The sequence below is a fragment of the Rattus norvegicus genome, chromosome X, assembly GCF_021556685.1.
Source record: "Rattus norvegicus strain SHRSP/BbbUtx chromosome X, alternate assembly SHRSP_T2T, whole genome shotgun sequence".
NCBI lineage: Eukaryota > Metazoa > Chordata > Mammalia > Rodentia > Muridae > Rattus > Rattus norvegicus.
Genome location: NC_141554.1, coordinates 135,806,728 through 135,821,432, shown reverse-complemented (window position 1 = coordinate 135,821,432; position 14,705 = coordinate 135,806,728). Strand labels below are relative to the sequence as shown.

The 14,705-nt window shown below is 42.3% G+C and overlaps 1 protein-coding gene across 3 annotated transcripts in view; it reads right to left on the bottom strand.

Moving 5' to 3' along the window:
• The window catches only part of Ocrl (OCRL, inositol polyphosphate-5-phosphatase), a 50,830-nt gene extending 49,426 nt beyond the window's left edge, over nucleotides 1–1,404 (bottom strand). For 2 of the 3 annotated variants that reach the window (XM_087600195.1, XM_087600196.1), the window contains exons 1-2: nucleotides 1,162–1,404; nucleotides 844–932 (exon numbers count right to left, since the gene is read on the bottom strand). In XM_087600195.1, coding sequence (XP_087456321.1) covers nucleotides 844–932; nucleotides 1,162–1,200 — 128 coding nt within the window. In that variant the 5' untranslated portion in view covers nucleotides 1,201–1,404. 3 annotated transcript variants of the gene reach the window in all.
• Between the last annotated feature and the right edge of the window lie 13,301 nt (nucleotides 1,405–14,705).

The window sequence follows — 14,705 nt, the reverse complement described above, 5'->3', positions numbered from 1 at the left end:
AAATCTACTCCCAGACACCAGTGAACCAAGGGAAGGAGCTTGTACAGATACAGCGATAGAGCACTGTGATATGAAATGGTCACCATGGAAACTTTTAAGATGAAGCATTAGTGGCAAGGGGACAAGGCTAGCAGCTGTGGCGATAGTTTATCAAAAAAAAAAATCTTCTGCTCAATCAGTCAACAGTATTTACTGAGCTGCCATCATCCAAGGGAGAGTTGGAGGTGACATGCACTGATAAAATGTCAAATGCCATTTTGTTTCTACACATTTCATTAACTTTGCTTTCCAACAGTCCGGTCCAGTGCGACAGTGACTGCCCTGCGCCAACACATTAGTGAATTAATGCATATACCTTCAAGCAAATGAAAAAGAGGATCTGGGGACTGGAAGAGCCAGTCGAATGGGACATTAGCAATATAGTATTTCCATTGCACTCTTACTTGTAAGCCACTTTGGCCTGTGTAGTCCCCCAGTTTCATCTCCAAAAGCCATAAGACAGTTTTTGGTTTTATTTAACTCAAGAGGAAACCAAGGCTCAGAAAAGCCTGATTAACTTGGTTACACAACACATGTCAGTTACAGGGTGAAGGAACTAAGAACCCAGGCTTCCTGCTTCCCTGTCCATTGAGTCCATCCACTGAGCCTCAGGGCCTGGAGTTACCTAGCAGCTTAGAAGTTGGGGGTGGGAGGCCCCAGTTCAGGCAGGGCTCGCTCAGTCTCCACACCTAGCTGTGAACCTGTTGCCCGCTTGGCCAAGGTGGGTGGCTCCCTGCGGTTTCAGGCTCAAGGAGGTTTATAGAAGAAGGCTCTCTCCTCCGTGGTAGTCAGGAGGTTACTTACTCATATTGCCCGTTCCTCCGGGCTAGGGTCAGGACGCAGGGCTCCCGGAGAGGACCCTTCATCTCCAAACCCGCCACCATATGCAGGCACTGGTCAAGGGTCTCTATTTTTTTTTTTTTTTTTTTTTTGCAAACGCAGCTAAAGAGGGGTGACGCGGGGACAGGCTCACACCGTCTGCCCTCCTTAGCTCCCCTAGCTTCCCCTCCCGACCTGGTCCCCTTTCCCTACTCCGCTCGCCCCAGGACATGCTGCACCCCAACCCGCGCCCCACGCCTGTATGGCCTCCCTTCCCCTTCCCCCCTTCTCTCAGACGGATACTGCCAGGGGCTGAGCTCCGATCGGGAGCCGCGGCTCCATCAGGGCGGCCTCCAGGCTCTGCGGGGCTGCGGACTGCCAGCGGATTCCACGACACCGCCTCCTGCGGCCTGCCGCCCGCCCGCCCGCCTTGCCTAGGCGGAGAGGAAGAGCTCCGGCGCCGCTGGGCGCGGGGAGCCTGGGAGCCCGGGAGCCCGGGAGCCTGGGAGCCAGCCGGGGAGCTGGGGAGCCGGGAGGAGAGAGTCTGACCCGAGAGAGAGCGGCGCCTCCCGCCCCCGCCCGCCTGCCAGGCCGCCGCAGATTTCGCCCCCTGCGGCCAACCTAGGGAACTGCAACCAGACACCCGAAGGACTTGGGGACTCCATAGCTGGTCCCACTATAGAGCAATCTGGCTTCAAATTGCTATCTCCAACACCCAAAAGGGATCTGAGGACTTTGAAGATGCTCAGAGAAAAGAAACGGACACAGCAGTTGAACTGGACCGATAGGGCCCACAGCATACTGTTCATTTTTGAAGGCTATGAAGCCTTCCATTGGCCATTTGTTTTTACTCTTTTTTCCCCCTCCATCTTTATTAACTTGGCTATTTCTTATTTACATTTCAATTGTTATTCCCTTTCCCGGTTTCCAGGCCAACATCCCCTTACCCCCCTCCCCTTCTTTACGGGTGTTCCCCTCCCCATCCTCCCCCCCACTATTGCCCTTCCCCCCAACAATCCCGTTCGCTGGGGGGGGGGGGGTCCAGCCTTGGCTGGACCAAGGGCTTCCCCTTCCACTGGTGCTCTTACTAGGCTATTCATTGCTACCTATGAGGTCGGAGCCCAGGGTCAGTCCATGTATAGTCTTTAGGTAGTGGCTTAGTCCCTGGAAGCTCTGGTTGCTTGGCATTGTTGTTCATATGGGGTCTCAAGCCCCTTCAAGTTCTTCCAGTCCTTTCTCTGATTCCTTCAACGCGGGTCCCGTTCTCAGTTCAGTGGTTTGCTGCTGGCATTCGCCTCTGTATTTGCTGTATTCTGGTTGTGTCTCTCAGGAGAGATCTACATCCGGTTCCTGTTGGCCTGCACTTCTTTGCTCCATCCATCTTGTCTAATTGGATGGCTGTATATGTATGGGCCACATGTGGGGCAGGCTCTGAATGGGTGTTCCTTCTGCCTCTGTTTTAAACTTTGCCTCCCTATTCCCTCCCAAGGGTATTCTTGTTCCCCTTTTAAAGAAGGAGTGAAACATTTGCATTTTGGTCATCCTTCTTGAGTTTCATATGTTCTAGGCATCTAGGGTAATTCGAGCATTTGGGCTAATATCCACTTATCAATGAGTGCATACCATGTGTGTTTTTCTGTGACTGGGTTACCTCACTCAGGATGATATTTTCCAGTTCCATCCATTTGCCTATGAATTTCATAAAGTCATTGTTTTTGATAGCTGAGTAATATTCCATTGTGTAGATGTACTACATTTTCTGTATCCATTCCTCTGTTGAAGGGCATCTGGGTTCTTTCCAGCTTCTGGCTATTATAAATAAGGCTGCTATGAACTTAGTGGAGCATGTGTCTTTTTTATATGTTGGGGCATCTTTTGGGTATATGCCCAAGGGAGGTACAGCTGGGTCCTCAGGTAGTTCAATGTCCAATTTTCTGAGGAACCTCCAGACTGATTTCCAGAATGGTTGTACCAGTCTGGAATCCCACCAACAATGGAGGAGTGTTCCTCTTTCTCCACATCCTTGCCAACATCTGTTGTCACCTGAGTTTTTGATCTTAGCCATTCTCACTGGTGTGAGGTGGAATTTCAGGGTCATTTTGATTTGCATTTCCCTTATGACTAAAGATGTTGAACATTTCTTTAGGTGTTTCTCAGGCATTTGGCATTCCTCAGCTGTGAATTCTTTGTTTAGCTCTGAACCCCATTTTTTAATAGGGTTATTTGTCTCCCTGCAGCCTAACTTCGTGAGTTCTTTGTATATTTTGGATATAAGCCCTCTATCAGTTGTAGGATTGGTAAAGATCTTTCAGTTGTAGGATTGGTAAAGATCTTTTCCCAATCTGTTGGTTGCCGTTTTGTCCTAACCACAGTGTCCTTTGCCTTACAGAAGCTTTGCAGTTTTCTGAGATCCTATTTGTCGATTCTTGATCTTAGAGCATAAGCCATTGGTGTTTTGTTCAGGAAATTTTCTCCAGTGCCCATTTGTTCGAGATTCTTCCCCACTTTTTCTTCTATTAGTTTGAGTATATCTGGTTTGATGTGGAAGTCCTTGATCCACTTGGACTTAAGCTTTGTACAGGGTGATAAGCATGGATCGATCTGCATTCTTCTACATGTTGACCTCCAGTTGAACCAGCACCATTTGCTGAAATGCTATCTTTTTTCCATTGGATGGTTTTGGCTCCTTTGTTAAAAATCAAGTGCCCATAGGTGTGCGGGTTCATTTCTGGGTTTTCAATTCTATTCCATTGGTCTATCTGCCTTTCTCTGTACCAATACCATGCAATTTTATCACTTTTGCTCTGTAATACTGCTTGAGTTCAGGGATAGTGATTCCCCCAGAAGTCCTTTTATTGTTGAGAATAATTTTAGCCATCCTGGCCATTGGCCATTTTTTAAGGTGTTTTCTCTTTCCATTTCTTTCTTCTGTCCCCTGAATTGGAAAATTACTCATAGCTCAGCCTTCTGTCCTTCTATCCCCCATTTTTCATTCTCCCCAGGTGACTTACAAGCATACAAATTTCAAGCACACAGGGCTAGTCTAGGCCCCTTGTTTAATATAGCGCACTGTGAAAATGCTACTCATTGACAAAACTATCTCACCATTTCATTCAGCCACCAGCCCCGAAATCCAAAGCTACAAGCTTTCTTCCTCTCCTTTAATTTGTTTTAATCCAAACAATCCTGGTTTATATTTTCTTTGAAATGATGTTTTCAATTCCTTGTTTTCTCTCCTTTTCCCCCCAGCCATCACTCTACTATAAGCTTTGTGATATCTGATCTGAGTTACTGAATTTCCCTCCAAAGAAATCCTGTGAGTTGCACCTCTCCTTTCACTTTTCTACTCTGTTGATAGCCATCAAAAGTACTACCATTTCAGTTGTGTGTGAACACAGACCAGTAGAACCGAAAATACAGGCCCCCAATATACCCAATAGGCTTACAGAAGAGTAATACTCAGTATATATGCCATGTCTTATCAGTAAGGGAAGAATCTATTCTTCACTAAATAACACTGGGGATATTGAATTTTCCACATGTAAAATTATAAAATTTGATTCTCATCTCACACCATGAGAAGAGATCTTAATTTCAGGCTATCCTATAGTTAGTAGAGAGCCTGAGCTTATCAGACAAGCTGTGTGTGTTATGGAGACGTAAGGTTAGCCAAGCACTTTAGAGCCCAGAAGATCACAAATGAGTCCCAGATATCTGACATTAAGCTTTTTATACTGCTGAATTTTTTGTTTTGCCTTGACCTGATTGTAACTGCTTTATGGTTCTACACTCTGTGGGATCATTTCTGACTACTGATTGATGGTGGCAGAGCCCAGCCCACTGAGCAAGTAGGCCTATGTTGAAAGATAGCTAAGTAAGTCAAGCACAGTGGCCCAGTAGGCAGTATTCCTCTATGACTCCTGATTCAGTTCCTGCCCTGGCTTCTGCAGCTGACAGATTCTAACCTGTAAGATAAATAAGCCCTTTCCCTCTCCAAGTTGGTTTTGGTCAGTGTTTTATCACAGCAACAGAAAATAAACAAGGAAAGGTAGATGAAAAATGAGACGGTGAAAAGCAAAATGTTGCAACTTTCAGAAGAAAATGGGAAAATAGGAGTGGGAGGCTATACGGGTCAGTGATAGCACATACGTTTAGCATGCACAGTCACTGCAACCCCTAGCAATGAAATTATCTTAAAATAGAATGAGAATAACTTTAGTTACACCATTTTCACAATGTATATACCTTAAGACAATGTAGTGAGGCATGCTGACACATGCCTTAAATTCAGTACCCAGTGACGGAAGTAGATGAATTGTAACTTTGAGGGTAGCCTAGGTAGACACAGAAAGTGCAAGACTAGTTGGATTTCTATAATGAGAGTTTATTTCATAGGAAGCAAGGAGATGGGACTCATCTTAATGTGCTTGTCTACCATGTCCAGGCTCTGGGTTTAATAACTAGCAACACACAACACACATATACAACCATCTACAAAATTCTTGACAAAATGTATGAAGAAATAATTGTCTATTAAACTTCAGTGACTGATAAAATCTGAAAGGATGCCTAACTTTCTTTCTATTCAGGGAAACAAACAAAAAAAAAATCCATGAATTACTTTTTCACAACCATTTGTTTGGCAAAAAAATTTGAAAAGCTGGGTATCATCTGTTAGGTTTCAGGCCCTCCATATATCTAGAAATGCACTCAAGATGGAGTATAAAAGGACCTCCGGTGGTTAGATAAAAGCCAGCAAATTCCTCAGGAGCTTAGAAAAACAAGCTTCCCACCCCCAAATTGAATCCCTCCTTCCAACTACTTGTCCCTCCTATAATCTTCATGGCTTGTCCACCCAATGTTCTCTTGCTACTCTCTAGTTACTACTCTCTACTCTCTCTTACTCACACTGTGCTCTATCCCTTGCTATGCTCTCTCCACCAGTCTCTTTTCTCTCTGCTCTGGACTCTTTTACTTGCCTCTGGATACTTTCTCTCTTATCCACTGTACTGGCTAGTTTTGTGTGTCAACTTGACACAAGCTGGAGTTATTAAAGAAAAAGTAACATCAGTTGTGGAAATGCCTTCATGAGACCCAAGTATAAGTCATTTTCTCAATTAGTGATCAAGGTGGGAGGGCCCAGCCCATTGTGGGGGGTGCCATCCCTGGGCTGGTAGTCCTGGGTTCTATAGAACAGCAAGCTGAGCAAGCCAGGGGAAGCAAGCCAGTAAGTAACATCCCTCCATGGCCTCTGTATCAGCTCCTGCTTCCTGACTTGCTTGAATTCCAGTCCTGACTCCCTTTGGTGATGACCAGCAATGTGAAAGTGTAAGCTGAATAAATCCTTTCCTTCCCAACTTGCTTCTTGGTCATGGTGTTTGTGCAGAAATAGAAACCCTGACTAAGACAAATTGGTACCAGAAGTGAGGTATTCCTGTGACAGCCTGACCATGTTTTGGGGAAGACTGTGGAAGGCCTTTGGAACTTTGAGCTAGAAGAGCCATTGGGGTGTTAAGAGCTTTGTGGAATGTTTGGTAGGAGCTTAGAAGATAATGTTGAGAACAGTGCAGAAGATGGAGGCCTGGCTTGTGAAATTTCAAGGGGAAGATTATAGACTCTTGTAATGGCTGTTGCTATTTTGATTGTGACGATCCTGTGGTTTTGATTAGCTGGGGCTGAAGAATCAGCTGTGATTAACAAGATACCAGGACTACTAAAGTGAACCTTTGCACTACTGGGACTATTGATGCTAGTCATCTGGAGCTAAGAAATTTGTCATGATTAAGACAAGACCAGCATCATTGATGTGAAATCTTCTGGAAGTGTTTTCTGAGAGTACAAAGAGGCTGTGTTCCAGAGAAAGCCAAGGTTGTACCTCATGCTGTGGCTGGACTTGGTCATGTGTAAGAATCACTCAGGTGGTACTGGTTTTGAAGGCATGAAGGGGTCATGAAGAGCAGCTGAGGTTGGACACTGTGAGAGGATGTAGAAGACCATTGGTGAAGGTGTACCCTCGGTTGCAATTGATGTCCCAGGACTGAAGGGGTCATGCAAAGGAGTTGAGGCTCGGCACCATGAAGAAAGCCTGTGAGAGGCTATTGTTGAAGCCTGGTTTCAGTGGAAGAGAGCAGCATTCTGGAGATGCCAGCAACATAAGATGACCACCAAGAACAGCAGCAGCAGTGGAGTACAGGCATCTGGAGCCTAGAAGACAAGGTGTGTGCTACAAAGGGCAGAGCTGGAGAAGTGACCTAAGCCTTTGGAGAAGCCTAGAAGATCGTGAATGGATCACAGACATTGGATGGTTGGAGTTTGATTTCGCTTTTGATTGTGACTGCGCCCTGATATTTTTCTCTCTTGAAGGAAGAAACTATTTTAGTGGAGTCCACAGTTAAGAGACTTTGAATTTTAAAAAGACTTTGAATTTTAAAAGATATTGGATATTTTAAATGGACTGAACTTTTAATATGTAAAGACTGTGTGACTCTTAAAGTTATTTAGATCTTGGGGATGAATAAGAAAGTGAGGCTTGAGGCTTAATTGTGATGTGCTTGTGTGTCAAGTTGACAAGGGGTCAATTGTACTGACTAGTTTTGTGTGTCAACTTGACACAACCTGGAGATATCACAGGAAAAGGAGCCTCATTTGTGGAAATGCCTTCATGAGACTCAGTTATAAGGCATTTTCTCAATTAGTGACCGAGGGGGGAGGACCCAGCCCATTGTGGATGGTGCTGTCCCTGGGCTGGTGGTCTTGGGTTCTACAAGAGCAAGCTGAGCAAGCCAGTAAGTAACATCCCTCCATGGCCTCTGCATCAGCTTCCTGACCTGCTTGAGTTCCAGTCCTGACTTCCTTTGGCGATGAACAGCAATGTGGAAGTGTAAGCTGAATAAACCCTTTCCTCCCCAGCTTGCTTCTTGGTCACGATATTTGTGCAGGAATAGAAACCCTGACTAAGACATGCACAATAAAACCTTTCCCCCAAGCACAGCTGCCATATTGGCAGTTTCTTTACTGCATCCCTCTCATATACAGCACGGATTTGATGAGGACATAGAGCACAGACAGCTTTGTTAGAGTTTGTACTACAATTCTAAGTTGGTAAAGCGCAATTGACAATGTTTAATGAAGATAAGACCACACCCTCAAAGCCAGAAATTCATTTCTAGGTAGAGATCCTGACAAAACTAAATTTTCTGCATTCTTTGCAGCACATGGAAGCAAATCAAATGCCTGTTGGACGGTAAATGGTTAAATCGTGACTTCTTGAAATCAAAATGAATGATTTTGAATTTTAATTAGTAACAGAATTAAATGTCAGAACTATGCAAAACATCTATCATATATTTATGTAGTCTGAAAATCGTTGCTTGTGAGTATATAGATGCCATATACAGCAAAAGTTTAATATGTAAGTCACAAAGGGCATGCTCACAAAATTATAAGGGAGGAAGAGGACTGAGGACTGACATAAAGCAGCTGTCAGAGATATTATCTTTTCTCTTTTTCTTTCTCCCCCCACCCCTTGCCAAGACGGTATCTCTGTGGCTCTGCTGCCTGGTTCAGAAAAGACTATGTAAACCAGGCTGTTCTTGAACGTGTGAAGATCTTCTTGCTGTATCCACTCAAGTACTAGAGTTACAGGTGTATTCTCCCATACCTGTTTTTTAATATTTCTTTTTTTATTTTTCATTTTTTAAAAAATTACGTTCTTTAATATCTTGGCCACAATTTCCTCTCCCCCTCCTCCCCCAGTTTCTCTCTCCTTCCTCCCCTTTCTCCTAGATCCACCTCCTCCCCTCAGAAAAGAGTAGGCCTCTCAGGGACATCAACCAAACACAGCAGAAGAAAGTACAGTAAGACCAGGCACAAACCCTCCTATAGCAATTCAGTAGGAGGAAAAGGGTTCCAAAGGCAGGCAAAAGAATCAGACAGCCCATGCTCCCAATGTTAGGAGTCTCACAAGAAGGCCAAGCTACACAACTGTTACATACGTTCAGAGTGACCAGGCAAGTCCCCTACAGGCTCCCTGATCTCTGTGAATTCCCATGAGTTCCAGTCAGTTGATTCTGTGGGCTGTGTTCTCATGGTGTGTCCCTGTAATATTTAGTTCTTAGGACACAAAATGAAAGTTGTTGTAAGTTTAACAAGAACTGGGTGATGGGTATGTATACTTGTTCTGTTGATCACACGTTTCCCTGCATTAGCAATCATTTTCAATCAATGAAAATATAAAGGGAACACTCTAGGAGAGGGTAAGCAATGTCAGATGCCAAAATTAGGCCAAGGAAAATGAAAGCCAAGAGAGTTTCTTTGGCTGTTGCAAGGAGTCCACTAGCAAACACTAAATGTGTGGTTTCAATTAGAGGTGTGGATAGAAACAAGAATATAGAGCGTGCAAGGAGGCAGCTCTGTCCTAAAAAAGTGGAGACAAGAGACCGCAATATTGATGAGCTTTGAAAAGAAAAATGAGAAAAGTAATTAACTTAGCTAGAAGTGTAAAACCAGATTTTGACAGACCCCAAAGGCATTTTAAAGCAAAGGGAACGGAGCCAGCACAAGTTAGATTAAATAGGCTGCAAGATCCCAAGCAAATTCCCTCAGTGATTGGGAAGGACAACGGTCCAACCTGGCCATAGCGGAATCAACTTTGGAGAACAGACAGGATTCTCTTTCCTCCCAGTTTATAGTACTTTCTGTACCTTAAAAATAGTGTCTAACAGATAGTGGTTTTTGTGGTAACTCTTTGTTGGATAGAGAAAAACAGTAAACAAAAATAAAGTAATTTATAATCAAGTAGCTACAAAATAGTATGTTTTATCAAGACATCAATTGTTAATTTTATCCAAAAACCAATTCTATTTTGCTTTTGCAGTGATTTTGACTTGCTCATGCTAGTTTAATGTTCTACCACAGAGTGTTCAACCGTGCTCAGTATCCTCCTAGCCCTAAAGCCCATGATATCTGAAAATTGTTTTGAGGTCGGATCTCCTGACTTCCCGAGTCTGCATAATTATTATGGGAGAAATCACAGCTGTCATAAATTGAATTAGTTATGCACAGGCAATTTCAAAAGCAAAATTACAAAAGCCCTTTCAAAAATTTATAGCAAAATATAAATGTTTAATGCAGGAAGGGATGCATTTTAATATGTTTAATTTGTTGCTGGCTGGAGCTTCCACAAGTGATAGTGCTTAGGGTCTGTGAAGGCAAAACACAGGCCTGCCCGGCACAGATGAAGCCAGGAGGGAAGGCTACATGGAGGTGAATCAGCAGCCAGAGGCTGGAAGGCAGGCAGAACGAGACATAAATGATTCATTGATTTTTAAATTACCGCTAGTTAGAAAGCCTCGCTTTTCCCACACAGAGATCCAACTATTGGAATTGCTTTCCATACAGAGCTGCATGAAAAGCTCATTCTTATTTACATATTTCTTTTTTACATTTCTGTGATGTATTTCTAGCTAGGCATTTCTATTTTGTTTACATATATTTTCCTCCTGTGTAGAATGAGCACTAAGAAAGGTTGATTACTGAGGGTCGTGTATACCCTAGAGAAATGGCGAGAAGTCCAGCAAGCAGAAACGGCTAGCCTCCTTTGGCATATGATGCCCTCCGACCCTCCTTTTCCCCTAAGCCTCACCTTAGGGTATTTCCCCCTTTTCCTGGCTAAGTTTTCTTTTCATTTCCTGCATACACCATTCTTCTCTTTGGACCATGTCTTTGGCTTGTCTTTCCACACATTGAATCCCATAGCCAGGCAGTACCCAGACCTACTTGCCTTCACATCTCAGAAGCTAAAGAGATCCAACTGAAACAATCAACCTGTCTTGCTCAGATCCAAGGATCTGTCTTTGTTGCATTTTTGTTTGTTGGTTGGTTGAATATTTTCTTTTAATTTTTAAATTACGAGTGTGTGTGTGTGTGTGTGTGTGTGTGTGTGTGTGTGTGTGTGTGTGTGTGATATGTGATGCACAAATGACAATTTTCTGGAGTCAGTTATTTCCTCCCAGCATGTGTGTCCCAGGGACTGAATTTAGGCTGTCAAGTCTGACAGCAGATGCCTTTACACTCTGAGCCATCTCATCAGCTCTGACTTTTGTTCTGTTCTATTTTTGAGACAGGATCTCTCATTCTACAGCTCAGCCTGTCTTGGAACTTTTTAGATAGAGCAGGCAACTCTCAAAAATCACAACAATCCTCCTGCCTCAATCTCACAACAACACCTGCTGGGATTACAGATGTGAATCACCACATCTGGTTTTGAATGCACTTTTCTTAGCCTCTACCACTGAGCTTCATCTACAAGTCCTTGAATATGTCTTTTCAGACCATTCTTTGCAGACTTGAATTCAACTCAATTTAGCCATCATGTCTTTGGAATTGAACATGTGCAGTAGTTAGAGGCAACAAGATCGGTTTTATCCACGTGACTACTGCTAGCTTGCAATCTTGATTTTGACCCTTATAGTATGTAAAATTATAAAAAAAGCTCATAAAATATTCAATATCTTTCCAAAGAATCAGAGAGATGGGGATGTTGAAATACAGAGCATAAAATTGATAGAAACGTCTACAAATTGTCAAGATGATACTCATCAAACCCCTAAGCTGATCAATAATCTGAGATTTAATATAAAATTTTCTTGAATTGGAACTTTAGAAAGCCTAAGAAAAAGAACAGAATTATGCCTCCATTTCAAATCGGTGACATTTATTGGGAATAAAATCAGCCATGTTTGCAAAATTAAGTAAAGATCTCTAATTTCATGTCTAAACAAAATAAAAATTATTAAAGTGAGCAAGACAATATTTTTCCAACCATAAAATTCGAGAGGAGAAGACAGACTTTTATTATCCTTATTATACTTTTTATCCTTTATCAATTTAACCCACTGACTGGGTATGTACTTGCAAAACTGAGGTCACCACTAGGGGCATTAGTTATGAGTTATAAACATCAGAACTTTTATTATTAGTTTTTAAAATTAGCATACAAAATAATGGATTCCATTGTAGTATTTTCATACATATGTGTCAATATTATATTTGTTCTCATTTATTCTTCTCTCTCACCACCCTTTCTTGGGTCCTCACTCGCTAATTCTCTTCCTTTCCCAGGTTACTCCTCCCTTCGGTTTTGTTATTACAAAACATCAGACTTTGAAAACAGCTTCTGCCTGTGAATGCTGCACGGTCAAGTAATATTTAGTCAAGCCTGCTATAGATACAGTAAGATGAGCTATGAAGATTGCCTGAGTGTGCCTACCTTGTGACACTTATTGATGATGACAGTGTGGCCCTAGACTGATTTTACCTCTGATGCAAGTGTCATAGAGGAAGAGAAGAACCTAGTCTTGGTTTTCATTTGAAGTCTTAGTGCAGAGTATAAGAAACATATTTGGTAAGAGTTTCTGTTGATACATGTTACATCCCTAAATTATAGCTCTCTAGCTTCAACAAATAAAAGCCAAAGAAGCAATAAGAACACAAGTAGGAAGAGAAGAAAAAGTAGAGGTTGATACCTCATGGAAGGATGAGATGAAACTGTGTAGGGGAGAAGTAGGGGCCTGGGCTTTGGAGGTGTGATAGACAGATGACTCCCTTAGTGGATGGCAGTATGTGTGGATAAGCAAGGCCTATGAAAACTACAGCCAGAAGTCAAGGAATGGGCTTGTCCCCTCCCCTTCAACTGATATTTCAGTCCTTTTTTCTTTTTAAACTTGAGTCCAAAATCAATATGGTAATCCTGAAGGAGGGAGGAGATAGATCCTAAGTTTCATTGAATCTAAGCGGGAAGTGACTGAAAGAATTCCCCATAATGAATTGACTGAATCTTATGTGAAGAACCCCATCACTGTTCTCTGGAAAGAAATAATGTCCATATGAAGGCTGTGTAAAGTCTAGAATTTAGTCTCTATTGCTTATGGAAGTATACTCAACACTAAGTACCATACACAGTAACATTTCCATAGGGATCTGCTAAACATTCCTTACAGAAAAATATTGAAAGGCCTAGAATTTTCTGAAAGGTGTCAAAGAGCAGAACCAATCTAGAAATGCAGTCTCATTTCTTGAACATATCCTCCTTACTTCAATGTCGGTATTAATTTAGTTCTATCTATCTCCCATCTCCTCTATTTTTTTTTGCCTGATGGAACCTTCAGTTCTTCAGAACTCACCTTAATAGGGCTGTTTGCTTTGAAGCTCTTCTCTCATTACTGCTCGGCTGGAAAGGAATGCTCCAGTTTCTGTGCAACAGTGCCTCTTTGTACCTTTCCGAGAACTTCTTGGAACTCTTCAAGGTCTGTCTTGTATCATATTGTAGCAGAACAAAGGGGCACATGATGGCCTCTGCTCATTCTTATCTCTACTCTCCCACCATTTTCTCAGTACTTTATTGTCACCTTTTAAAAAAAATAAATGCTTATAAAAATCTGTTTATATTTCATATAGTGTGTCTGCTTTTCCCCCTTCCTTTAATAAAACAGATATGCACACTTTAACAATAATTATAAAGCAAATGCCCATGTAAATTCTGTCTGGATAGAAACAGGAAATCAAATGCAATACTTCTCTTATCATTCCTCCCCCAACACCGGACTGGTTATTGAGCCCAAATTCTCTAAGTATAGAAATTATGTTTATTTTCATTTCTCAAGGTCTGTGCCATTACTGTCTGTTTAAAAAAAACATCTGAAGATTGGGCTATGGGAGAAGCTTAGTGGTAACAAGTTTCCTTAGCAGAGACAGGGCTGTAGATCTGATAGCCAGTTCAGCAAAAATTTTATTATCACCTTTGACCGTAAACCACTATCTTGACTTTTGTGATAACTATTTCCTCCTTGTTCTTATTTTAATGTTATAACATATAAACATATGATAGATACATATATTTGCGTGTTTGAGGATATATAATATATACTTCATATTTTGTTAAATTCACCTAATAGTTTCTCACAAAAGTAGTTGTACATAGAGTACATTTTCATTGAATCCTTGGAACAAGTAACACCCACTGGTGAGTTTACCATGTGGCTGAAATGATCCCTTTCATCCCTGCTTGATTTATTCACTTTAGATGTACAAGACCTTGGCTCAAGCAGCTCTCAGCAACTGGGGCAGACTCTGGAAGCAGGCAGTTGAAGGTTATCTCTTTATTTTGCTCTCCAAATATGAACAAAATGCACTTCCTTGAAGTAGTATCTAGATGGTACATCTCTGTCTCTACCACAATATATGTTTTCAATTCTAGTAATATAATGTACTACCCGACTGGTTTCTAAAGTAGCTGGGTAATGTCAGAGCCATGGGGTATCTGCCAATAGTGTCTACATACAGGGAGTGAAGCTATTTCAACAGGGAGGTGTAGGAAGGGTGGTATCATCCAAGCCCTTTGACAATGGATATGTGTCTACAGGTATTGCTCTTTTCCCTCTGGTCTTGCTTTGGTCTAGATTTTCTTCACTATGCTCCTCTTCCCCTTTGGGATGCTAAGATACATTCTGTGCAATCATATGTTGTGTGGTGGTTTCAATAGAAATGGCCCCTATAGGATCATAGGTTTGAATGGTTGCTCAAAGAATGGCACTATTAGAAGGTATGGCCTTGTAGGAGTAGCTGTGGCCTTGTAGGCAGAACTGGGGGGTACACTTCTGGATTTCAGATGCTCAAACCAGGCCCAGCCTCTCTCTCTTTTTTTATTTAATAATCCAGATGTAGAACTCTCAGCCACTCTCCAGTGCCATGTCTGCCTGAATGCCACCATGCTTCCTGCCATGGTAACAATGGACTAAACCTCTGAACTGTAAGCCATCCCCAATTAAATATTTTCCTTTATGGGAGTT